The sequence below is a fragment of the Geotrypetes seraphini genome, chromosome 1 (assembly GCF_902459505.1).
Source record: "Geotrypetes seraphini chromosome 1, aGeoSer1.1, whole genome shotgun sequence".
In the NCBI taxonomy this organism is placed as follows: domain Eukaryota; kingdom Metazoa; phylum Chordata; class Amphibia; order Gymnophiona; family Dermophiidae; genus Geotrypetes; species Geotrypetes seraphini.
Window position 1 is genome coordinate 400,993,611 of NC_047084.1, and position 26,287 is coordinate 401,019,897.

The following is a 26,287-nucleotide window of genomic DNA, read 5'->3' on the forward strand; positions in this document are numbered from 1 at the left end:
TTAAGGGCTCAGCAGACCGGGCCTTTTCCTGCCCCAGCACAGTGAAGGGGAAGGGAGATCGAGTCGTCCCCCTTCACTGCTCAAGACTTACACCTCGTATAACATAGACCTTTATTCCGTCTTATAGATCTGTTCATAGTTTCTCTAATATACCTGCACATTGTCTCACTTAGTACAGATCCGCTCATAGTCCTTTTCATCTTACCTGCTACTAATCTCATCTTGAACATCGGTTCATAGACCTATTTTCAGATCCTTTCCTCTCATCTGCCCTTGAGTCTTTCGTATTTGCCCACCTCCCTTTAACTGACTATCTCCCCTCCTCCCTAGCCTCTCCAGCCTACCCCCCTCCCCCAGCTCAGCCTCCCTCTTTTGCCACCCTAACTGCCACCCCAACATGTCTATCCCCACTCACAAGCTCATTGCCCTCCTCCTCCTCTACTTGCTTAGCACAAGAGGCTGGATTACAAAAGCTTTAGCCTTCGAACCTATACCAACCTACATTGCATGGACTAGAATCCCAGGACCTGATAAATTCCTCCGCTACCACCGGCTCATTCATGACATCACAGAAACAGGTCCTTTCCCCATCCCTGTGATCAACACTACCCGCCACCCACCAAGACCAGCACACAAAAGAAAACGATCCCTAAAAAATTTACAACGTACGGAACCTTCATCCCTCCCAGAACAATCCACTCTTCCCGGCGCCTACCTGAACATTTGCTCAGTTAGAAATAAGGCCCAACTCTTCAAAGATTGGCTGGAAGAAACCCATCTAGAAATTGTACTTCTAACCGAAACATGGCTCATTTCTGACCAGGATGTAATCATAGCGGATATTCTCCCACCACATTACAAAATCATCCCCCTCTCAAGAAACTCTAAAAGGGGAGGTGGTCTGGCCATCATTCTCCATGACCACTTTCACTTCCAAATCCTAGATTCCAAATCAACTAATAACCTGGAAATCCTCACCTGCAAAATCTCCAAAACTGACTACATTGATAACCTTATCATCACACTATTCTACATACCCCCTAATAAATGGAATGTAGCAAAAGAAGACTACTCCGAATTCCTTCTCACGAACTCGGCAGCCAGCACCCACAAACTTATAGCAGGAGACATCAATCTACACCTTGAGCAAGAAGAGAACCCCAATGTTGCAGACCTATTCTCCATCCTCACATCGCTAGGCTTCACCAAGTAACCCCCAAACCACAACACACATTAAAGGTCACCAACTTGACCTGATCACTTTCCTTTCCAATACCCCCACTACTCCTAACATAAGTCTCACTGAACAAAATTGGTCTGACACCCCTTGGTCCAACCACCTCCTGTGTCAGTTTGTACTAGCCTGGCTCAAAAAACAACCAGACAGGAAACCCACGCCCAACCATACAAAGACAATGATCTGGACAAGAGAAAAAATTAATCCAGCAGATTTCTGGTCACATTACACCCTCATTTCTAACTCCGACCCTGACCCCAACTTCTACCTAGACTGGAAAAACTTCAGCGACCAAGTCCTAAACACCATCGCACCCCTAAGACTTCGCAAGAAAACCCCTTGGCCCTCAAACAGCTGGTTTGACGCAGATCTCATAGCCATAAAACGCAAAGAACGGAAACTTGAAAGAACATGGCGTAAATCAGGGACTGACAATGATAGACTCAACTAGCGACTGAAAGTCAACGAATACAAAAGATTGATCAACAAAAAATGCAGTAAACATTACTCCCAACTAATCAATTCCCCTTCTCTAAATAGTAAAGCACTCTTTAGAATAGTCAACTCCCTCCTAGACACAGATTCACACAAACGCTCCAGCTCTGACCTCCCGTCCCCCACTACAATCCTAGCAGACCATTTTGCCAACAAAATTCACACCTTAAAATCGTCTCTTATAGCTCCCAGCCCTGAGCCAATATTCAACCTTCCTGCAGCAGACACAATAGGTTCAATTACAGACATGACCTGGAGCTTCTTCGAAAGCCCAGACTGGAACATCTTTCTCAATCTCTACTCAAAATACGCTAACTCTAACTGCCTATTAGACAATTGCCCACCCACCATCATGAAATCCGCTCCCCCCTCATTCAAAGCCGACCTCTTCAATTGGGTCTCACTATGCCTGTCCACAGGTCACTTCCCAACTGAACTTGGCCACATTCTTGTATCCCCCCGCCTTAAAAACAACAAGGAACCTATCTCCTCCACCGCCAACTACAGACCCATCGCCAACATCCCACTCTTCCAAAAACTCATGGAAGACATTATTAACCACGACCTCATGAACTACCTAGAAAAGTTCCACATCCTTCACAACTCCCAATCCGGCTTCCGCACAAACCACAGCACAGAAACTGTCTTAGCTGCTCTGACCAATTACCTCCTCCACCTGTTCTCACTGGGCAAAAGCGCCCTAGTACTCCAATTCGACCTAGGCAGCGCCTTCGATCTGGTCGACCACAATATCCTGCTCAACTGCCTTGACTCCATCGGCATTACCGGCCAAGTACTAAACTGGTTCTCAAGCTTCCTAACTAACTGTACTTACCTGGTCCACAGCAACGGAACCTTCTCCCATCACTGGCGCAACCCCTGCGGAGTCCCACAAGGCTCCCCTCTATCCCCCTCCCTTTTCAACATTTACTTGGCCCCCCTGGCACGGACACTTGCTGACTTAAACCTAAAATCATTCATATACGCAGATGACATTACCATTATCATTCCCCTAACTTCACTCACACAACAGACGGAACAACTCACCTCCTCCGTCCTCACCAAGTTAGAACTATGGACCTCACAATTCAAATTAAAATTGAACACCGAAAAAACCAAAATTTTCCTGGCAGGTCCTAACCATAAACTTACAAACACTTCCCTGAAATTGAACGGCCTAGACTATCCTATCAACCCCACCATAAAAATCCTTGGAGTCCTCCTAGACAGATGCTTGACCTTCGAAGATCATACCAGTGCCCAGGTCAAAAAATGTTTCTGCTCCCTCTGGAAACTTTGCACCATTAAACGCCACTTCGACCACCTCTCCTTCCGACTTCTGGTCCAAACACTAATCTTAAGTATACTGGACTATTGTAACATCATATACCTGGGATCCTATAAAAACACCATCAAACGTTTAAGAATAGTTCAAAATGCTGCCGTCCGCCTCATCTTCGGCCTCAAAAAATATGACCACGTTAGCCCCTATTACACTAAACTCCACTGGCTGCCGGTGGAGGCAAGGCTCATCTTCAAATTCACTTGCCTCTGCTTCAAAACCCTAGCAGGTTCTTCTCCAATCTACCTATCCGAGCACCTTGAAATTGCAGGCCCCTCTCGTACACGAAACACCTACCTGTTTTCCTTTCCTTCCCTGAAAGGCTGCCTCTACAAGAAATTCCTCGACAGATCCCTAGCATTCCCCCCCCTACCAAATGTTCAGGAAGTCAATCAAAACTGACCTTTTTGATAAATTCCTTGCCTCCTCCTCGGATCTTGACTTACCTCAGAATCTCGACTCCTCCAATCTTGTCAGCCACCAAATGGTTAAACAAAATGGATCACCCTATCCAACTAATCACCCCTTCTTCGTTACCTCCCATACTAAATGCCTCTGCTCTGCCTTATTGAACACCGCAGTATGTATCACCGCCTTATGTAACACTACTGTATGAACTCCGCTTTATATATGTAACTTACAGCAAATGTAACTTCTCTGCAATTTGTATCCTAGCTGAAAAATAACTTCACCGTAAATGTAGCATCGCTGAAAATGTAAATGTTGCTATGCCAAAAAAAAAAAAGTAACTTCACTGTAAATGTACAGTCTCTTCATCTGTTAACCGCACAGAACTTCCATGGTAATGCGGTATACAAAAATAAAGTTGTTATTATTATTATTATTATTTCCCTCGTATAAGGGAGGCTGCTGCTTTCCTTAAGTGGACTGTCCTCATGGCCCTGAAATGTATTTTGCTGCACTGGCTTGAGGATGGTGCTCCGGATTACTCTCTTTGGCGCTGTCGGATGATTAATCTTATGATGTGGGAAAGGAGGGATGTGCCGGACCTTTCCTCTCTCCCAGGCCACATCTTTCAACACACTTGGGAACCATTTTAGACAACTATGACTCCAATGGCTGTTGAACTTGGTATGCCTATTCCTTTTATGTTTTTTCCATGGTCATGCTGTATTTGGAAGGAGTACCCGGGGGGGTATTTTGGGAGGGTTTGTTTGGGGGTGGGGCGGGGTTGCTCGGGGGGAAGTGATCTGTGGGGGCTGGGTTCTGTTACCTAAAATGTTGAGCTTGTCTGTAATTCATTTTGCATAATGTTTGGTGTTTTTGCTGAGCTCAATAAAACATATTTGAACATAAAGTTGTGAAAATGGAAGGCAGGAAGGATGTTCTGAAGTCCAAGCTGATGTTCTGAAGTCCAAGCTGGTGGGGTCTGTTGCTGGCTTTTTTCACTGAGCACCTTTAATTATTACATTATTGTTTGTTTATTTATTTTTGTTTGTTTGTTATGATTGATAATATCAATTCATTGTGTTAAGAATTTTTTTGCATTTGTGAGAATTGAACTGTATATAAAATATACTCCCATTATTTTGAGTGAGTGTCTAAGTGCCACAAAGGTACCCAAACTGACCAGTTGACCACTGGATACATTTTTATTTTTAAAAAATCTTTATTGATTTTCAAACTACAAATGCGCAATAAATGATTCACATATTTGTACATTATATAATAAGCGCAACAAACCTTACAAATATTACTGCACAAAAAAATTTTCCCCCAACTCCCCAGTTAATAAACAAATAAATCAAAACCTTCATGAAACTATTTATAAGTTCCTATATCAGTACCATTTCCATTCCCCCCCCCCCCAGGATATGTATGTTTACATGTCCACAAAATGAAAAATTATTCCTCTTTACAATATTTAGCCAATAAAGTTTGTTTCCTCCACACTCCTCACTAACCCCCTTCCACCCCCCAAAAAAATCTGAATGAAAGAGTACATACCTGTCTCTAGAACAGCAGCACTTGGTATGGGAGAGCCCAGGGTTCTGTCTTGAGGGCCTTTTTTTCTCTCTCTCCCTCTCTCTAAACCTCTTCCCTTGGTACCCTGATCTCCTCCCATGGCTTCCAGTTTTGCCTATATGCTAATGACTCCCAGATCTACCTCTGTACACCTGAAATTTTACCTAAAGTCCAAGAAAAAGTCTCTGTTTGTTTGGCTGAGATGGATGCTGCCTGGATGTCCGTCATCTGAAACTAAACATATCCAAGACTGAGATGCTCCTCTTTCCTCCTAAACCTTCTGCTTCTCTCCCTCTGGTTTCCGTCTCTGTAAATATTACTGTCATCACAACCTTGGAGTCGTCTTCGATTCTGACATCTCATTTTCTCCACACATCCAACAAACTGCTAAGGCCTGTCGCTTCTATCTCTACAGAAAAAAATGAACTCCCAAAGAACTGCCAGAGAAACTTAACAAGATACCAATAAGGAGGCAGTAAAGATCAATAGGTTCTCAAAGAAATCGTTGGCTGTCTAAAACCCGCAGCACACAACAGTGAGCTCCACAAGAATTAAAGAAATCAATAATTTAGTTTAATTAGGAAGTGCCCTCAGTGTGATAAGGCAGCGAAAGGAGCAATGCTCCTGCACTCGAATCATGAGACAAGGACAACCAGTCCCTGCCCCCACACCATCATAGGGCTCTTCCAGTGTGTGTGAGGTAAATAAATCAATCAAAAAGTGCAAAAAGTGCCAAAATAAAGCACAAGGCAACACACACGGGTAAAGACAGGCAACAGTCTCTAAGAGAACCTCCCCCAGAAGCCAGAATCACACACAGCCGACTTAGCTGGAATAAAGTGAAGGATGAACTCCCCAAAAGCAAAGAAGAACGCCGACAGATGGGTCAACCAGGCATGGTTTCGGGAAACTCCCTTCCTCAGGAACCAGAATGACAAATTCTGAAGACCATTGGGCCGGCTGGGGGAGGGTGGAGGTAAATGAGGGGAGCGCAGCTGTGCGCTAAAACGACATCACAGGAAACGTCATCCTGCAAGCACAGCCAATCAGACGCTTAGAAAGGCAGGACAGGAGAAAAACTGTCATTCAGTAAAACAGCCAATCAGGTGCCCAGATGTCAAACTATCGTATGCTACTCAATGCTTTCATTAAGGCCGGCTGGTTGGACAGCCTGTAACTCGAAGATCCAAAATTGCTCACGGAGGGTAAGTTGAAACATCTTGTCACCTCTGAAATCTCTCGGTAATTGCTCCAAAACAAACCAGGAGAGATCACTAGAGGAGCAGATCTAATAAACATCCGGATCCTGCTTTTATGTTCAACCAACCTTGTCCTGATTTGCCGGCTGGTACGACCCACGTAGATAAGGTCACAGGGGCAGATGATAACATAAACCACCCAGCTCGATTCACAGGTGGTACATTGCCTAAGGTGATACTTTCGTCGAGTCCTGGGATGGCACCAACTGGAAATAGCAAGAGTGTTGGTGCACACACTACAATGACTGCATGCCCTGTGACCGCCTATGGTGGATGGCTCAACGGTAGTAGGGGTAAGTAGATTCCTCAGATTCTTGGGTCTTGAAAACGCAATGTGTGGAGGATCCTGCAGCACAGAGTGGCAACCCAATATATGCCAGTGTCTCTTGATCACCTCAGCCACCTGAGAGGCCCGACTTGAATAAGAAATCACACAGACCTGCTGGTCAGACGCCGGTCTCGCAACAGGAGCAAGTAAGAGATCATGATTAGCATACCGTGCTCTCACATATGCACGTTTAATAGCCCACTCAGGATAACCCCTGTTCCTGAATCGTTGAGATAGGAGTTTGGCTTACATCTTAAAATCAGTAATGGTAGAACATATACGGCGTATCCTAAGGAATTGACTGACCGGCAGTGACTGCTTCAACCGTGGAGGATGGCAACTCGAGTAATGTAGGTAAGTATTCCAGTCAGTATCTTTCCTATAGACGGTGGTCAGCAAATGATTGCCCTCCTTGGTAACCACAGTATCAAGATAATTGATCCGTGTCGAATCAGTGGTTGCAGTAAATTTGAGATGACAGTCCAAGGAGTTTAACCAGGATAATAATTCAGCAAACCTGTTTAGAGAGTCCGTCCATATCAAGAATACGTCATCGATATACCGAAGCCAAACCCCAACGTGGGACATCCACAAGGAAGGATACAAGAACCTTTCTTCAAAGTTGGTGACATACAGATTCGCCACACTGGGCGCCATGGCAGTACCCATGGCGACGCCATGGGTTTGCAGAAAGAATTCCCCCTGCACTTCAAAAAAGTTTTGCTTGAGGACCATGGAGGACAAAGTCATGAGAAAAGATTTAGGAATCCTATTGTCCTGAGGCAAACTGGTCAAACTGGTCTCCACTATATGTAAGGCTTCATTTTGGGGAATGTTACTATAAAGGGCTTGCAAGTCCATGGTTATTAAGAAATCCGAAGGTTGGACCTGTAATGTCTTGATCCGAGTTAAAAAATGAGTAGTGTCAAGAACATAGGACCTAGCCTTAATAACTTGAGGCTTTAGGAAATAATCCACCATTTTGGATAATGGCTCCAAAATGGTCCCACGCAGGGAAACTATAGGCCTCCCAGGAGGATTATGGAGTGTCTTATGTATCTTAGGCACTGTATAGAAGTATGGAGTACGAGTGGGAGGTTGAGTAAGGAACTTAGCCTCAGACTTAGTAATGAACTGATTCTCCAAAGCTGACTGAACCACACGGCTGATCTCAGACTGTAGACCAACCAACGGGTCAGTATCCAATTTCAAATACCAATCAGAGTTGGAAATATGATTACTTATTTGGATTTGATATTGAGTCCTGGATTGCATGACCACAGCTCCACCCTTGTCAGCCGGCTTGATATTAAGTTCAGGGTTACACTTAAGCGTTTTGATGGCCTGGAGTTGGGTCCTCGTCATATTAGAGTAATTTCTATGTGTGCGGGAAAAATAAAGTTGGTCAACATCCCGTAAAACCAAATCACGAAATACCCTAATATGTGGGTCAAGAGGCCCAGGAGGTACCCAACTAGATTTAACCCGAAACAAAGATTCATCGCGAGTGGCATTTTTGTCAGAAAAGAACACTTTAATTTGAAGGTTTCTGATGATACGAGCCACATCCCGATGAACCGTGAACCGGTGAAGGGGGGTAGTAGGGACGAAAGAAAGCCCTTTTTCCAACACCTGTGTTTGTGCCGGAGTAAAAGAAACACCGGAGATGTTCACCACTACTGACCCCTCGCTGCCTGTGAGCGAGTCAGGGACTGGTTGTCCTTGTCTCATGATTCGAGCGCAGGAGCATTGCTCCTTTCGCTGCCTTATCACACTGAGGGCACTTCCTAATTAAACTAAATTATTGATTTCTTTAATTCTTGTGGAGCTCACTGTTGTGTGCTGCGGGTTTTAGACAGCCAACGATTTCTTTGAGAACCTATTGATTTTTACTGCCTCCTTATTGGCTTCTATCTCTACAACATCACCAAAATTCGCCCTTTCCTCTCTGAGCAAACTACCCATACTCTTGTCCACACTCTTGTAACATCACGCTTAGATTACTGTAATCTACTTCTAACTGGTCTCCCGCAGTGCTTCCTCTCCCCCCCCTCCCCTTCTGCAATCTATGCAAAACTCTGCTGAACGACTCATCTTCTACCAACCTCACTACACTCATGTCACCCCTCTCCTTAAATCACTTCACTGGTTCCTAACCATCTTTACATATAGTTCATGCTCCTATTGCTGACCTACAAGTAATTTCATTCTGCTGCCACTCAATATCTCTCCTCTCTTCTCTTTCCTTATATACCTTCCCAGAGAACTCCGCTCCTCAGATAAGCTGCTCTTAGCTGTACCCTTCTCCTCCACTGCCAATTCCATGCTTTGTTCTTTTAATCTAGTTGCTCCCTATGCCTGGAATAAATTGCCTGAGGGTATCTGCCACGTCCCTTCCCTTGTTTAAAAGCAGACTGAAAACCCACCTTTTTGATATAGCCTTTAATCCACAATGCCCACCAACCTAACCATTCCCCTTAACTGTATCTATGACATTCTGTTTCTCTGTCTTGTCTGTTTAGATCGTAAGCTCCTTTGAGCAGGGACTCTTTACAGCGCTGCGTACATAACATAACATAACTTTATTCTTCTATACCGCCACAATCATACACTGAAGAGAACTGGACAATCAGCAATTTACAAAATACAAATAGTAAAGGTACAACATTCTCAAGGATAGTCAATATAAAATTATTAAATTTAATATGACTTCTATTTAAGAAATAAATCTATCAAACAATGCAGTCTTAATTTTTTTCCAAAAAGCGCCATAGGTCAACCTAGCTCCATTGATGTATTTGCCTAACCAAGACTGCCGTTTACTTGCTTGAAACATGAATGTTCCATCCAAAAAGGGCTGGTATTTACAACCAGTGATCCTTGGGTAGGCAAATAAGTTACAATTTCTGGTTATCTTAGTAGGACTATATAGCACGAAATGAGGTAAGAGATAGGTAGGGGCTATTCCCCAAACCGATTTAAAACAAATATAAAAGAACTTAAACATTATTTGTGCCTCCATTGATAACCAGTGCAGTAGTCTGTAGTAGGGCCTAACATGATCACTTTCTTCAGTCCAAATATTAAACGGACAGCCGTATTCTGTACTATTCTTAGTTTTCTCACAGTTTTTTTAGGTACACCCAAGTAGATGATATTACAGTAGTCCAATATAAATAGGACCAATGACTGTACCAATAATCTAAAAGATAATGGATCAAAATATTTTTTAATAGTCTTTGATTTCCATAGTGCAAAAAAGCACTTCTTAGTCACTAAGGTCTCCTTTTACAAAGCCGCACTAGGGCCTTAACTCGCGGAATAGCACACACTAAATTGCCATGTGCGCAAGCCGCTACCGCCTCCTTATGAGCAGGCGGTATATTTTAGGCTAGCACATGCTAATCCAGTGCGTGCGCTAAAACTGCTAGCGCACCTTCATAAAAGGAGCCCTAAGTTCGTGTGTTCAACCATGGATAAATGGGTGTCTAATGTGACTCCTAATATTTTTATAGTTTTAGAAATCGGATAATCATGATCATTTAGGTATAATGATGTTTTAATAATTTTATCATTTGGACTTGCTAAGAAAACTTTTGTCTTTTCTGTTTTTAATTTCAATTTAAAATTCAAGTTTATTAAAAGATTTTTTATACCACTTATTCAAATTGATTGTCCATTGTTCAATTTCAGTCATAATGTAAGAAATGTGCTCTAAAATTTCAGCGAGAGGGAGAATTAGAAGGGCTTGAGCATGCGCAGATGCATGCTCAAAGCCAGCAGAGGCAGGAAGATCTTCATGCGGCATCGGTACGTCCTGTGGGCTGCGTGCCGGTGCCAGACCGGGGGGGTGAGTTAAAGTTGGTTGGGCGAGGGGTGCCTGTTCTCGCGGGGGGAGGGGGCCTTTGCGAGCGGGGGAGGAGCGATACCGGTTCTCGTGCCGGTGCCAGACGGGGGTGAGTTAAAGTTGGTCGGGTGGGGGGTGCCAATTCGAGTGGGGGGGGGCCTTTGTGAGCGGGGGGAGCGATGGCAGTTCTCGGGGTGGGTGCTCGCAAATCGAGTCAACACTCAGTTTGCGAGACAAATTTTGTGAGAATGTTTTGCTCGTCTTGCAAAACACTTGCAAACCGGGTTACTCGCAAACCGAGGTTTGACTGTATAGTAGTTTAGATTTAGGGGTCCTTTTATCAAGCCGTGGTAGTGGGATTAGTGCGTCGGACATTTCATCACACGCTAACCCCTGCGGCTGGCTAAAAAACTTAACACCTGCTCAATGCAGGCGTTAGCGGCTAGCGCGGCAGGCGGTTTAACGCGCATTAAACCCCTACCGCAGCTTGATAAAAGGACCCCTTAACTTTTGCAGTAAATGTCCTAAGGACGAGATGTAAATATTGAATAAAGTGGGTGATAACGGGGAACCTTGAGGTTTTTCCAGGAACTAGAGTATTTGCCATCACAAACCACTTGGTATGATCTTTTTGTCAGAAAACCCTGAAGCCAGTTCCAGACTCTTCCCGAGAGCCCCATTGCATCTAGGCAGTGTAACATTATTTCATCGCCAACTAGATCAAAAGCACTGCTAAAATATAGTTGCAAGATCAGGGCACTGGTACCTTTACTAAAAAGACCGTAAAAGTGATTAACAATTGAAGCTAAAACTGTCTCAGTGTTAAAGCCTTTTCTAAATCCTGATTGATGTTCACTAAGAATGTCAAATTTGTCTAGATAATTCACTAGTTCCAAGTTGACCAATCCTTCCAATAGTTTGGTAAATAAGGGGATACTCGCTATGGGCCTGTAATTGGATTTCAGGGCAAATGAGTTCTGGTCTTTAGGGATAGGTGTAATCAAGATGTGTCCCATTTCCTCATAAAATAACTCTCTGGTAAGAGTAGTTGTTAACCAATTAAATAAATCCCTTTTAAAATCTGGTGCTGCAACTTTCATAAAAGGGTACATCAAGGAAGATAAACAAATCGCAGACAAACTAAATTCCTTCTTTGCGTCCGTCTTTACGAAGGAGGACACCTCAACAATACCTGAAGCGGAGAAAGTGTTTGCAGGAGAAATAGAAGACAGCCTCACCACAGTTGAAGTGGACTTAGACCAGATATACTATCAGATCGACAAACTTAAAAGTGACAAATCCCCTGGACCGGATGGGATTCATCCGAGAGTCTTAAAGGAATTGAAGTTTGAAATCGGAGAGTTATTGCAAAAACTTGCAAACCTGACAATCAGAACTGGACAGATACCGGACGACTGGAGGATAGCGAACGTCACCCCAATTTTCAAAAAAGGATCGAGAGGGGAACCGGGCAACTATAGACCTGTTAGTCTTACGTCTGTCCCTGGCAAGATGGTTGAAGCACTGATCAAGGATAGCATAGTCCGGCACTTGGACGCATACGACTTGATGAAACCCAGTCAACATGGATTCAGGAAAGGGAAATCATGTTTGACTAATTTACTCCAATTTTTCGAGACCGTGAACGAGCAAATTGATAGTGGGAAGCCGGTGGACATAATATACTTGGACTTCCAGAAAGCGTTCGACAAAGTTCCACACGAAAGACTTCTCAGGAAACTACAAAGTCATGGCATAGAGGGGGATATACAAAGATGGATAGGCAAATGGCTGGAAAACCGAAAGCAGAGAGTGGGCATAAATGGGAAGTTCTCCGACTGGGAGAAAGTGACTAGTGGTGTACCCCAGGGCTCGGTACTTGGGCCGATCCTTTTTAATATTTATATCAATGACCTGGAGGAAGGAACATCCAGTGAGATCATCAAGTTTGCAGACGATACAAAACTATGCCGGGCAATCAGATCGCAGGAGGATCGAGAGAAACTCCAGAGCGACTTGTGTCGGTTAGAAACATGGGCGGAGAAATGGCAGATGAAGTTCAATGTGGAGAAATGCAAGGTAATGCATTTAGGCAATAAAAATAAGGAATACGAGTATACAATGTCAGGTGCAACTCTGGGGAAGAGTGAACAAGAAAAGGACCTGGGTGTACTGATAGATAGGACCCTGAAGCCGTCGGCACAATGCGCGGCAGCGGCAAAGAAGGCAAATAGAATGTTGGGCATGATAAAGAAAGGAATCTCGAGTAGATCAGAGAAAGTTATAATGCCGCTTTATAGGGCAATGGTCAGACCACACTTGGAATACTGTGTCCAACATTGGTCCCCCTACCTAAAGAAGGATATAAAGCTGCTGGAGAGGGTGCAGAGACGAGCAACAAAACTGGTGAAGGGTATGGAGAAACTGGAATACGAGGACAGACTTATAACACTAGGATTGTTCTCCCTTGAGAAAAGGAGACTGCGTGGGGATATGATCGAGACCTTCAAAATACTGAAAGGAATCGACAAAATAGAGCAGAGAAGATTATTTACATTGTCCAATTTGACACGGACTAGAGGACATGTAATGAAGCTGAGGGGGGACAGGTTCAGGACTAATGTCAGGAAGTTCTGCTTTACTCAGAGAGTGGTTGACACCTGGAATGCTCTCCCAGAGGAGATTATGACAGAATCGACCATCCTAGGCTTCAAGAGCAAACTAGATGCATATCTCCTTAAGAGAGGCATATAAGGATTTGATGGACTATAAATTACGCCAGGTGTACACCTGGCAGGGCCTCCGCGTGTGCGGATCGCCGGACTTGATGGACCGAAGGTCTGATCCGGAGAAGGCAGTTCTTATGTTCTTATGTTCTTATGTTCTTATGTTCTTAGAAGGGCATTCGTCCAACAAGCAGTTTTATTTGGCGTATTTGTTAAACAAGGTTAGAAATTGATGCCAATTTGGGAACTCGAAATGATCCCAGAGCATGTCCACTCTGGGCTCCTTTTCATGAAACCCGAATTGGATATCAAAATTAGATGAAGGCAAAGGTATAGTTGCTCTTAAAACTAAAATTTTATTATTGAAAAAACTGACAAGGGTTTCAACCGATAGAATGCATTCGTTGTTCTTTTTCAGGACCCGAGTTGTATTTTTTAAACTATTTACCAGCTTAAACAATTCTCTGCTATTTATATTAGATGTACCTATTTTCTGTGTGTAGTGTGAACGCTTTTCTTTAATCAAAAATTTATATTTATTAATTTTTGTTTTGGCTGGTAGCACTATAGAAATAATTAGTAGCATTAATATAGGGTGTCGCCTGTAGCCATGAGGATATTGGGGTGGTAGACAGGTAGATCTGATAGGCAGTGGCGTACCAAGGGGGGGGGTCGGGGGGACAGTCCGCCCCAGGTGCAGCCTTAGCGGGGGTGCACAAAATTCCTGCTGGTCCGCACAGGGCCGGCAGAGATCGGATTGGGGCCATCGGCAGCATATGGGCTGCAACGGTGAAGAGCGGCATTGGCGCCCCGCCCCCCCTGATGGCACTCAAGTTCGGCAACAGGCCTCCTTCTCCTCCCGGCATCAAGAGAACTTCAGATCGGCAACGCGGTGCTCAGTCCAAAGCTTCCCTCTGACTCAGCTTCCTGTTTCGGCCCAGGCAGTTCAGTCAGAGGGAAGCTTTGGACTGAGCACCACGTTGCCGATCTGAAGTGCTGTTGATGCCGGGGGGAGAAAGAGGCCTGTTGCCGATCTTAAGTGTCATCCGGGGGGGAGGCGTTGCTGATCTTGTTGCCAAAATCGGAAGGTAAGAGGAAGGGAGAGAGATGGGCCTGTGGTGGATGGAGAGATTGAGAGAAGGGGGCAGATGATGGAAGTGGGGAGAAGGAGCAGATGATGGAAGTGGGGAGAAAGAAAAGGGCAGATGATGGAAGTGGGGGGAAAGAGAGAGAAGGGGCAGATGATGGAAGTGGAGAGAAGGGGGAGAGAAAAGAGGGCAGATGATAGAAGTGGGGAGAAGGGGCAGATGATGGAAGTGGGGAGAGAGAAGAGGGCAGATAATGGAAGTGGGGAGAAAGAGAGAGAAGGGCAGATGATGGAAGTGGAAAGAAGGGGGGAGAGAAGAGGGCAGATGATGGAAGTGGGGAGAAGGGGCAGATGATGGAAGTGGGGAGAGAGAAGAGGGCAGATGATGGAAGTGGGGAGAGAGAAGAGGGCAGATGATGGAAGTGGGGAGAAGGGAGAGAAAATGCTGATTGGAAGTGGAGAAAGAGAACACATACTGGATAGAAGGAAGGATAAAGAAAAAGGACATGCTGGATGGGGGAATAAGTTAGAGTTAGTGAGATAGTGGAGGGGTGAAGGAAAGGGGTGGCATGCTGTGGGTAGACACAGTGAAAAAAGAGAAACTGAGGACTGCATAGTAAGAAAGAATTTAATTTAGACGGAGGCAGAAAATAAAGAAGGAAGACCAGAGAAGGAAAGGGAAGAGAGAGAGGAGAGAGAGATGCCAGAGAACGGGGAAGGAGACAGAGATATCAGATCTGAGCAGAAGAAATGAGAAGAGAGAGATGTTAAAAACCACAGGGGGGAGGGAATGAGAGATGAAAGGAGAAAGATGCCAGACCATGAGGGAACATAAGAACATAAGAATTGCCGCTGCTGGGTCAGACCAGTGGTCCATCATGCCCAGCAGTCAGCTCATGCGACGGCCCTCTGGTCAAAGACCAGCACCCTAACCGAGACTAACCCTACCAGCGTCCGTCTTGTTTAGCAAGAACTTGTCTAACTTTGTCTTGAATCCCTGGAAGGAAGATGATGGATGCCAGACCAAAGGGGGGGGGGTCTAGAGGAGAGATGGCAGGGGGAGACAGACAGTTTCTGGAAGGGGCAGACAGTGGATGGAACGAGCAGATGCTGGATTGAAGAGACAGGGCAGACGCTGGAAGGGAAAGAGTGAAAAGAAGATAAAAGCAGAAACCAGAGACAAAAGGTAGAAAAAAATCATTTTATTTCTATTTTGTCATTAGAATATATCAGATTGAAATATATATCCTGCTAGAGATATAACTGGGGACTGCAAAGCCCAGGCAGTGATTCTTTAGCTTTCATCTGGCTTAGGGCTCTCTCAGACCAGGGGGCAGTTGCCCTAGTTGTACTCCCCTAACACTATCCCTGTCATGTGTGACTGCAATATTCTGTTAGCATGACATTTCTGTGTAGCATTCTGTAATAATTTGGCTTGTTCAGTTTTCTTGATAGTAGAGGGGATATATGTGAAGGGGAGGGGAGACAGGGGTTTTGTTCGTCCTTGCTCTGTATATTTACATTTATAAAATGACAATTGTACAGAATATTGTTTTTTTTTGTTTTTTAAATATGTTCAATATAAAATCATAACTAGACTTGTGCGGATGGGATCAGATAGTTTGCGGGGACTGAGCTTGCGGAGACGGGGCAGAAATGTGTTTTTTTTTAAATTTCAGTCTTAGTAGTTTGCCAGTCTACAAAATAATTCTTTTATTTCTGCCGGTCCACGGGTGTAAAAAGGTTGAAAAACACTGCTCTAGAGCAGAGTTGACAGCTGCGCTGAGGTGCAGGAAGGTTCCCCGATGACTCGTCTGCCGGCTTTGCTCCGGAAGAAGTAAGTTATGTCGAAGGGGGTGGACCCAGCAGATGCAGTCATCGCGGGACCTTGCCGCAACTCCCTGCGTCTGCCGGGTCAACCCCTTCTGACGTAACTTACTTCTTTCGGAGCAAAGCCTGCAGATGAGTCATCGCGGGACCTTCCAGCACGCGGCTGCTGACTCTGCTCCAGAGCTAGTACGTCAGAGTGGTAGCCGGCAGCTACAATCATCGCGAGAAAGGAGCAGGACTGCTGGAATGAAAGAGTGGTGCAGGGAGAGAAAGGGGGCAGAGTGGTATGAAAGGGTGGTGCTGATGGAATTGATGTACAGTGAAAGGGGAGAGAGACATAAAGGGGAAGGATACTGGATAGAATTGGATTGGAGGGAAAGAAAGGGGCAGATGCTGATTGAAGAGAGGTGGATGGAGAGAGAAAGGGCAGACATTGGATGGTAGTGTGGCGGGTAGAGGGGGAGCCTATGCTGGATGGAAGTGCAGATGGGAGAGATAAGAGAGCAAATGCAGGAAGGAAATGGGAGGAGAGAAAGAGGGGAGCATAAGATGGAAGTGTACAGAAGGTACTAGATGGAAGGGGTAGAGAAAGAGGGCACATGATGGAAGGAGGGGATAAATAAAAGGAGGGCACATGATGGGGGGGGGGGAAATGATTGAGTTAGGGAAATACAATCCCTAATATTAAGCCACCTTGATTATTGTAACATCACCCACCTGGCAATTTCCCAGAAGCAAATGCAGAGACTACAACTGATACAAAATGCAGCAGTCAGGCTGATTTTCGGGCTGAAGAAGTCCGATCATATAACCCCTTCCTACCGACTCCTGCACTGGCTACCAATGGAGGCACGCACGAAGTTCAAGCTGGGATGTCTATGCTTCAAAGTACTATCAGGTCTAGCCCCTAAATACATAACAGACCTCTTCTCATACCCAACCAACAGACATGAGAGAAGATTACACCTGAAATTCGTCTCCCCACCAGCCAAAGGATGCAAATATAAGAGATACCATCAACAACTTCTATCCTATCAAGCAGCCTTATGGGGCAAAGACTTAGATAAACTAATTACACACACAAACAACTATGGAGAATTCAGGAAACACCTGAAAACATACCTGTTCACAAAATACCTAGGCAACGAACAAGGACATTAACCCCCCTCGTAATCACTCCCCAAATCTGTTCTTGTAAACTGTTAACCCCAATCACTAACTTCCAACCCTGTGCAAACCGCAAGGTACTTCACGACCCTGTAATACATAACTGTTGTTATTATCATTAATGCTGTTACTATCAGATGTACATTGCAATATTCTTTGCTGTAAACCGCCTAGAAGTCGCAAGATTGTTGGCGGTATATAAGAATAAAGTTATTATTATTATTATTATACTAGAGGGGGTGAGGGAAAGAGGTGGCGAGCTATAGGTAGACAGTAAAAAAGGAAATTGATGAGAGGGTAGTAAGAACGTAATCTAGATGGATGCAGAAAATGAACTGAAAAGGAAAATGAGGGAAGAAATGGATTGCAGAAGAAAGGTGTGGGAGAGGGAAGGAGAGGAGAGAGGTACCAGACCAATGGTGGTGAAAGGAGAGATGGAAGGGGGAGGCATACAGTTTCTGGAAGGGGCATAGAAGGAGAGAAGATGCCATATAGGGGAAGAGAGATGGCAGACAGTGGATGGAAGGAAGAGAGTAACAAGAAGAAGAGAAAAGCAGAAACCAGAGAAGACAAAGGTAGAACAAAAATTTTCTATTTATTTATTGCTTTAGGAGACATGTGTCACTGTTTCTGTGGTGTTGCATTGTATGCAGAGTCCAGCTTCTTGCTGGTTCAGTTTAACCTTTGTCTATGTATTTCTATTTTATCCCCCCTTTTACAAAACTGTGGAGCATTTTTTAACACCAGCCGTGGTGGAAGCAGCTCTGATGTTCTGAATTTTATGAGCATCAGAGCTGTTACCACAGTGGCTAAAATCCACACTACAGTTTTGTAAAAGGGGGAGGGGTTCGTTTGTGATGACATATTCCATACTAGGCGAAGGTGTTTTCTGTGTTCTGTGTGTTCGAAAGACATGGTTTTCTGTTAGGATTGACGATGTAGGATTGATCTGTACTAGTCTGGCTTGTTTAGTTTTACAATGGGTGTATTGATGTTGTACTGCTCACTGCAGTATATAAGATGCTGCCTTTTCCTAGGTACTCATGTGTGACGTGTGGCTTGTTACTAAAAATCATGTTTTTCGTACAGATGGGGGGGGTGTCAAAAAATGATGGGCCCCGGGTGTCACATATGCTAGATACGCCACTGCTGATAGGTTATGGGGGATTTTTGGAGGGCTCACCACAAATTATAAGGGATATATGGTGAGATGTACATCTTGGCAGCCTTTATGTGAAGTTCACAGCAGTGTCCCACTGATCTGTTGGTGTAGGCAGTTCATCACAATGGTGGCCATTCCCATGCCCAAATGATCTGAATTTGGATGTTTTCAACTTGGATGTTTCTTTGGTCAAAAATGGAGGTATAAAGATAGGTGTCCTAAGGATTGGAAGTCCTGTCAGCCTAGATGTAAAAACAAAAAAAAAATCTGGTTGTCTAAAGGTTCAGCTTTTGAAAATGGATGTTTCTGTACTTCAACTTTGGGTGCGTAGCAGGAAATGTCCAAGTTGGACTTAAACATTCTTTTCAGAAATGGCCCTCTTTCTCTTTTAACATTGTTTCATTCATGCCAGTTCATTCGATTAAATTTTTAGTTATTTTACTCCCCAGACATTGACATTTTCAACTTGTTTTGTATAATCCTTCCAACTTATTATTAATGACTTGTATCTTATTTTTGTTAGTTTTGAATACTGCTTTTCACTGTTCATGTTACACTTTAATATTCATTGGTCTCTTTTGTACTTACTGCAGGTGATCCTTAGTTCATGGTTGAACATGATTGGTAGTGTCATTCGATTTCTCAGCACGGTTGACTTCATTGCTCAAGGTTCATCACGTTATGTGTGTCTGTTGATAGGGCAGTGTTTTTGTGCGGCTGCACAGCCACTGGTCCTTTTTTCACCAACTAAGCTAGCAGCCCTATGGTTTCCAGAGCACCAACGAGCTATAGCAAATATGATCTCTTCAATGTGTAAGTAATATTATCAAAAAGAAAATTCTTTGCATTGCATTGATTAATCACAAGTCTGCAAAAAAAATTTTTTTCAAGAGCTGTTTTGGTTATTCCATGTAATCTTAATGTTTTTTGGTGTGCTGAATCCGAAAATGACCTCTATTTTGTCATAGGACATCACGTTTCCTGACAATTTAGCTAACTATGTTAAATAAGGCAAATACCTCAAAATAAATGGAAATAGACTTCTAAAATTAAAGTTTTTATACAATTGTTTCATGGAGTCACGTGATGTGCTGAGCCGAGTGAGACGTGCTTCACTCGTGCTCCGGGGCCCCGAATCCCTCAGCACCGTTTCAACTAATCTTTGCTAGCCCTGCACTGCACTGGACCTTCGGGGAGGTTTATGGACCGTTTCCTGCAGACACCCAGCCCGGTTATGAGCACCAAATCGAGCCGCTCGGTGAAAGACAGGGAGACTAGATCGGCGCGGCCCGAGGCTAAGATGGCGGCGGGGGACTTGGGTTCCGTGCTCCCCCTGTCGGAGGCCCACATAGCGGCGCTGTCGGCTTCGGTGGTGCGGGCGCTGGACTCCAGATTCGATCTTCTCTCCAGCCAACTTACCTCCCTTGAGTCCCTATTGGGGGAAACAACAAGACGGATGGGGGAACTGGAGCATCGTGTCTCGGGGGTTGAGGACACGTGCTCCTCGTCGGCAGCGGATCTGGCCTCCCTGCGTGCCCAACTCCAGAGACAGGCAGATAAGATTGAAGACCACGAGAACCGCTCGAGGAGAGATAACATCCGTCTGGTTGGTCTGCCTGAGTCTGTTTCAGACTCTCGTCTCCTTTCATCAGTGGAGTCTTGGCTTCAGCTGGCGTTGCCGCTTCCAGCAGGGGTTGGGCCCTTGAGGCTTGACCGCGCTCATCGCCTGGGCCGGCGCAACGATGACCGTGACCGAGCCCGAGTTACTATCTTCAAAGTTCATAATTCGGTAGCGAAGTCTGAACTTATGCGGCAGTACCGTCAGAAGCGGAATACCCTCTCTTATGAGGGTACTCCTGTGCGCCTGTTCCAGGACTATTCACCTGCACTACAGGAACGTCGGAGGCGCTTATCCCGGGTGTGCTCGGCTCTCTTTGACAAAAAGCAGCGGTTCCAGCTCCTCTACCCTGCACAGCTGAAGGTTTGGACTCCCAACGGTTGGCAAATGTACGCCACGGCGGAGGATGCCCAGGCCTACCTGGATTCGTTACCGGGTGTTATGCCTATGGCCAGGGGGGTAACTGAAACTCAGCATACTACTGACATGTATCCACAAGTCTGCTTATCTGATATCCTGACCTCCTTGACCTGGGGGTTGCCCAAACAACATCAAAAGGACAGTAAAACCGATGGGAAGCTGGTTTCTGCAACAAGTCTGCTTATCTGCTATCTTGACCTCCTTGACCTGGGTGTTGCCAAAACAAAGAACAAAAGACCAGGACCGGGTGTGCCTGAATCGTAATAAAGGACGCTGGTTACTGCAGGACCAGCTGTTTTACTATGAACTCAGCAGCTTTCACCCTTTATAAGGACGGGACTCTGCCCCTAACATTAGAATCCAAGACGTCTAAAGGGACAGTCTCCCGTGTCCACCCACCTATCAATATTCATATATATATATATATATATATATATATATAATAAAGGGTTATTGTTTATGCTTTTATATTGTCTGTGTGCTTTTCTGAGTGTCACTGATCATCCCATCTGACAGAAATAAGTGGCGGAACACCGGGAGAAGCAGGACCATCATCGGCCACCTGAGTCCTGTAGCAGAGTTGGCGTACAGAGTTGTTACCCCTTATTTGAGTGGCTTTGTTCTGTTTGGCCAGTGCTAGCCCTTTGAGCTTTTGCTCCAGCTTGCTTCCTTTTTGGACCTTTGTTGGTTGCAGGTGTTCCTAGGGGGTTGCTGGGGTGTTATGGCTATGGGGGGGAGTTGGCATCCTGTCTGGTTCGAGGGTTGGGTTGGGGTGGGTGGGCTGGGAGTTGGTGTGGTGGGGGTGGGGGGTCCTCCTTATGTACGTTTGCTCCATAATTTTGATATGTTTCATTGCTCACCTTTTTTGTCCATTACTATTATCTGGTAATTCCTACTGCTCTGGGGGAGGCTGGGCCCTTGGGGTAGTTTTCATCTGCTTTTCTTTCTCTGGTATTGCTTCCTTTCTGCTTTTCTGCTGTGAGTACCCCTTTTAGACTGGAATGTTGGGGGGATCACGTCGCCTGTCAAGAGATCCAAAATACTTGCTGCCCTACAACGTTACCGGTCCGATATTGCTTGTCTACAGGAAACTAGATTGACTGATGCAGAACATCTTAAGTTACGTCGTTCTTGGGTGGGGGAGGTGTATTTTGCTTCCTCTTCGGGCTGTCATGGGGGCATTGCTGTGTTGGTCCGCAAGTCTTCGCCTATTGGCGTCCTAAGTTCTTGATAAGGCGTCTGACGGTCGATTCTTGCTTCTTCGCCTTACTTTGGGAGGTCGCTCCTATCTTCTACTAGTGGTATATGGCCCTAACTCTGGAGAATCGGCCTTCTTACAACGGTTGCTTCACCTTCGCTCTCGTTTTCCTGATGATCCTCTGCTTCTGTGAGATTTTAACTTGGTTATGCACCCTGCTCAGGATAAATCTGGATCTCCTGCCTCTTCTTTGGGTTCTAAGAATCATCTTCTCTCCGACTTTTGTGACTCTCTTTCGGTTGCAGACCCATGGCGTCTTCTACACCCTGAAGTTCGTGACTATGCCCATCTTTCTCGTGCCCATGGTACCTGGTCTCGCTTGGACTATATTTTCTTGTCTTCCTCTATGTTTCCTTCCGTTCAGTTGGCTGAGATTGGACCTCTGTCTATTTCGGATCACGCCCCGATTTGGGTTGATGTTTTCTTGGATTCTACGTACCTCCGAGCGTCGTCATGGCGGTTTCCCTTCTATCTTGCTCAGGATGCGGAATTTCGTGCCTTTTTGCAGACCCAGTGGGATGACTATTCTACAAATAATGCTTCCCACATGGATGATCCTATCCTGTTTTGGGAGGCTGGGAAGACGGTGATTCGAGGTCATATCATTTCCTTTCTGTGTGCTCATAACAAGCGTATTAACCAGGGGTTGTTAATCTGGAACGGGCCTTACATTTGGCGAAGCGGTCCTTTTCTCTCCACCCTTCTCAGGAGACTCGAGACTGTTATCTGTCTACTCAGGTGGCCCTGAACTCACTTCTCCATTCTCGTTCCCAAAAATGCAAAGCCTTTTATCAACATCGTTTTCTTCGCTACGGTAACAAACCCGGCCGCATTATGGCTCGTTTGGTTAATGCTACGACTGGCAGGAAGCCGATTTTATCTCTGCGGACCCGGGGTGGTGGGGTGGTGTCTCAGACTTCTGAGATCTCTGGGGTCTTATTTGATTTTTTTCGCTCCGGATGACGCTTCTTTGGAGATGATGTCGGACTATCTTCACTCTTCTGGGCTGCCTCGTTTGTCAGCGGATGCGATTTCCTCTCTAGTCCGTTCCGGGCGATTGAATTGGAGTCTGCTATTAAATCGCTCCGCTCTGACCGGGCTCCGGGCCTGGATGGGTTCTCGGGTGACTTCTATCGGCTCCTTTCTCCTACTCTTTATGGACCTTTATTGGCGTATTTTGATGCAGCTACTGTCCGTGGTTCTTTTCCGCGTTTCGTGAATGAGGCCCTTATTACCTTACTCTTGAAGCCTGGTAAGGCTGCTGATTTGCCGAAATCTTATCGCCCCATTTCATTGATAAATGTGGACCTCAAACTCTTCGCTTGTATGTTGGCTGATCGTCTTGCTCCTCATTTACAACGGCTTATACACGAGGATCAGGTAGGTTTTGTTCGGGGCCACTAGTCTGTACACAATGTCCGCAAGGTACTTCTTGCTCTTGCTCAGTGTCAATCTCGCCAAATTCCAACTCTGTTTGTTAGCCTGGATGCTTTTAAGGCGTTTGATAGCATTCACTGGCAGTGTTCCCTCTAAGCGGGCGGGTGTTGTGAGCAAACTTTTTTCACCGTGAGCCAAAAATATCGGGCGCCAGCAAGTTATGAGCCAACTCGCCCGATTCTCCTCTCGCCGCCCTGCCATCTGCCGTACGCCTCTTCCGATTGTGCGCTGTGACGAGAAACGTGTGCGCTGCGATGTAATATTTTGTGCGCCAGCGCAGCTTAGCGGGAACACTGGTTCAAATGGTTTTATTTATTTCCCCAAATTTATTTTTGTTATACGCATTGAAAATATTTGATATTGCGTTTAAATCAAAATCTCAATAAACTTGAAACGAGTGCCCGTGAGATTGTGGGAGGGTTAAATACTCAAAACTTAGAAGTTTTTGCTACGCCAGCTTTCTGGTATCTTTACATACAGTGGCGTACCTAGCATATGTAACATCCGGGGCCCATCATTTTTTGGCACCCCCCCCATCTGTAAGAAAAACATGATTTTTAGTAACAAACCACACGTCACACATGAGTACCTAGGAAAAGGCAGCATCTTACATATTGCAGTGAGCAGTACATCAATACACCCATTGTAAAACTAAACAAGCCAGACCAGCACAGATCAATCCTACACCGTCAATCCTAACAGAAAACACACAGAACACAGAAAACACCTTCGCCTAGTAAGGAATATGTAATCACAAACTAACCCCTCCCTCTTTTACAAAACTGTAGTGTGGATTTTAGCTACGGAGGTAACAGCTCTGATGCTCATAAAATTCTGAGCATCAGAGCTGCTACCACCAAGGCTGGTGCTAAAAACGCTTCACAGTTTTGTAAAAGGGGGGATAAAATAAAAATACATAGACAAAGGTTAAATTGAACCAGCAAGAAGCTGGACTCTGCATACAATGCTTCACAGAAACAGTGACACATGTCTCCTAAAGCAATAAATAAATAGAAATTTTTTTCTACCTTTGTCTTCTGTGGTTTCTCCTTTCCTCATCTTCTTGTAACTCTCTTCCTTCCATCCACTGTCTGCCGTCTCTCTTCCCCTATATGGCATCTTCTCTCCTTCTATGCCCCTTCCAGAAACTGTATGCCTCCCCCTTCCATCTCTCCTTTCACCCCATTGGTCTGGCATCTCTCTCCTCGCCTTCCCTCTCCCACACCTCTCCTCATAGTCTGGTATCTCCCCTTCCCTGATTCTCTGGCATCTCTCTCCTTTCCTTTTCTTCCATCTTTCGCTCCCCCTCCATGCTCTCACATCTCCCCCTTCCTTTTCCCTTAGACTGGCATACCTTCCTCCTACGCTCCAAGCCCTGGCATCTCCTTTAATTCCCTCCCTCATCTTCCTTCTCCCTCCAGCTGGGTACCGCAACACTCTTCCCTGCAGCTCTGCACTTCCCCACAATTGCCATGCTTCGGTTCCTCTTCTTCCTTCCTTCCTCCCCCCCCGCGGGACCCTGCGGCACCATCAACTCTTACTCCCTCTAATGTCGGCCCTGCAGCTCCAGACTTCCTCGCACCTTCTCCCCTCCCCCTTTGGATCGCTATTATTTTAAATGTTATAGCCGCGGAGCTGTATCCATCAGTGGAGATGTCTAACCTCGGCCTGCCCCGGAACTCTTACTGCAACAGTGACTTCCTGTTCCTGCCTAGACGGGCGGCTGCTGCAGTAAGAGTTCCGGGGCAGGCCGAGGTTAGACATCTCCACTGATGGATACAGCTCCGCGGCTATAACATTTAAAATAATAGCGATCCAAAGGGGGAGGGGAGAAGGTGCGAGGAAGTCTGGAGCTGCAGGGCCGACATTAGAGGGGATAAGAGTTGATGGTGCCGCAGGGTCCCGCGGGGGGGGGGGGGGGAGGAAGGAAGGAAGAAGAGGAACCGAAGCATGGCAATTGTGGGGAAGTGCAGAGCTGCAGGAGCTGTTATAGCCGCGGAGCTGTATCCATCAGTGGAGATGTCTAACCTCGGCCTGCCCCGGAACTCTTACTGCAGCAGCCGCCCGTCTAGGCAGGAACAGGAAGTCACTGTTGCAGTAAGAGTTCCGGGGCAGGCCGAGGTTAGACATCTCCACTGATGGGTACAGCTCCGCGGCTATAACATTTAAAATAATAGCGATCCAAAGGGGGAGGGGAGAAGGTGCGAGGAAGTCTGGAGCTGCAGGGCCGACATTAGAGGGAGTAAGAGTTGATGGTGCCGCAGGGTCCCGCGGGGGGGGGGGAGGAAGGAAGGAAGAAGAGGAACCGAAGCATGGCAATTGTGGGGAAGTGCAATCCCCCCAATGCGTCCCCTTACCTTACCTCCCCTTACCTTTGCGACGCGTGTGTGCGCTGTGAAGAGAAACTTGTGCGCTGCGATGTAATATTTTGTGCGCGAGCGCAGGCCAGCGCAGCTTAGCGGGAACACTGTTCACTGGTCCTTCTTGTTTCGTACCTTGGAGTATGTGGGGCTCGGAGGGTTCTTTCTAGATGCCGTGCATTCCCTCTATTCAAATCCACTGGCTTCCTTGCTTGTTAATGGGACTCGTTCTGACTCTTTCCCTATTCTTCGTGGTACCCGACAGGGTTGCCCTCTCTCTCCTCTTCTGTTCCTTTTTTCTTTGGAACCGTTGTTATGCACTCTTCGGGGGTTCGCGGAGGTCAGAGGTCTCTTGGTTGGTGACTTCGAACTTAAGACTCTGGCGTACGCGGATGACATGTTTTTAATTCTTACCCGACCTGAAGATTCTCTCCCGGCAGCTCTGGATCTCATTTCTGAATTTGGTTTTTATTCCGGGCTGTCTCTCAACTTAGACAAATCCTTGGCTTTACCTTTTCCACCAGATTTACGAACTTCGTGGAAGGGTGTTTTTCCTCTTCGTTGGGCTGATTCTGCTTTGCAGTACCTGGGGGTTAACATTCCGCTGGACTTATCTAGTTTGTACCGGCTAAATGTCGCACCGTTGTTTCAGGCTTTACAGAACAGGTTGCATCTTTGGGAGACTCTTCCTTTCTCGCTATTGGGTCGAGTGCACCTGTATAACATGC

The 26,287-nt window shown here is 45.7% G+C and overlaps 1 protein-coding gene across 5 annotated transcripts in view; it reads left to right on the forward strand.

The window, feature by feature from the left end:
* SLC49A3 (solute carrier family 49 member 3) overlaps positions 1-26,287 on the forward strand; it is a 711,721-nt gene that overhangs the window by 354,394 nt on the left and 331,040 nt on the right. For all 5 annotated transcript variants that reach the window (XM_033918077.1, XM_033918067.1, XM_033918090.1 and 2 more), the window contains one exon: positions 19,060-19,279. In XM_033918077.1, coding sequence (XP_033773968.1) covers positions 19,060-19,279 — 220 coding nt within the window. The remainder of the gene's footprint in view (positions 1-19,059; positions 19,280-26,287) is intronic.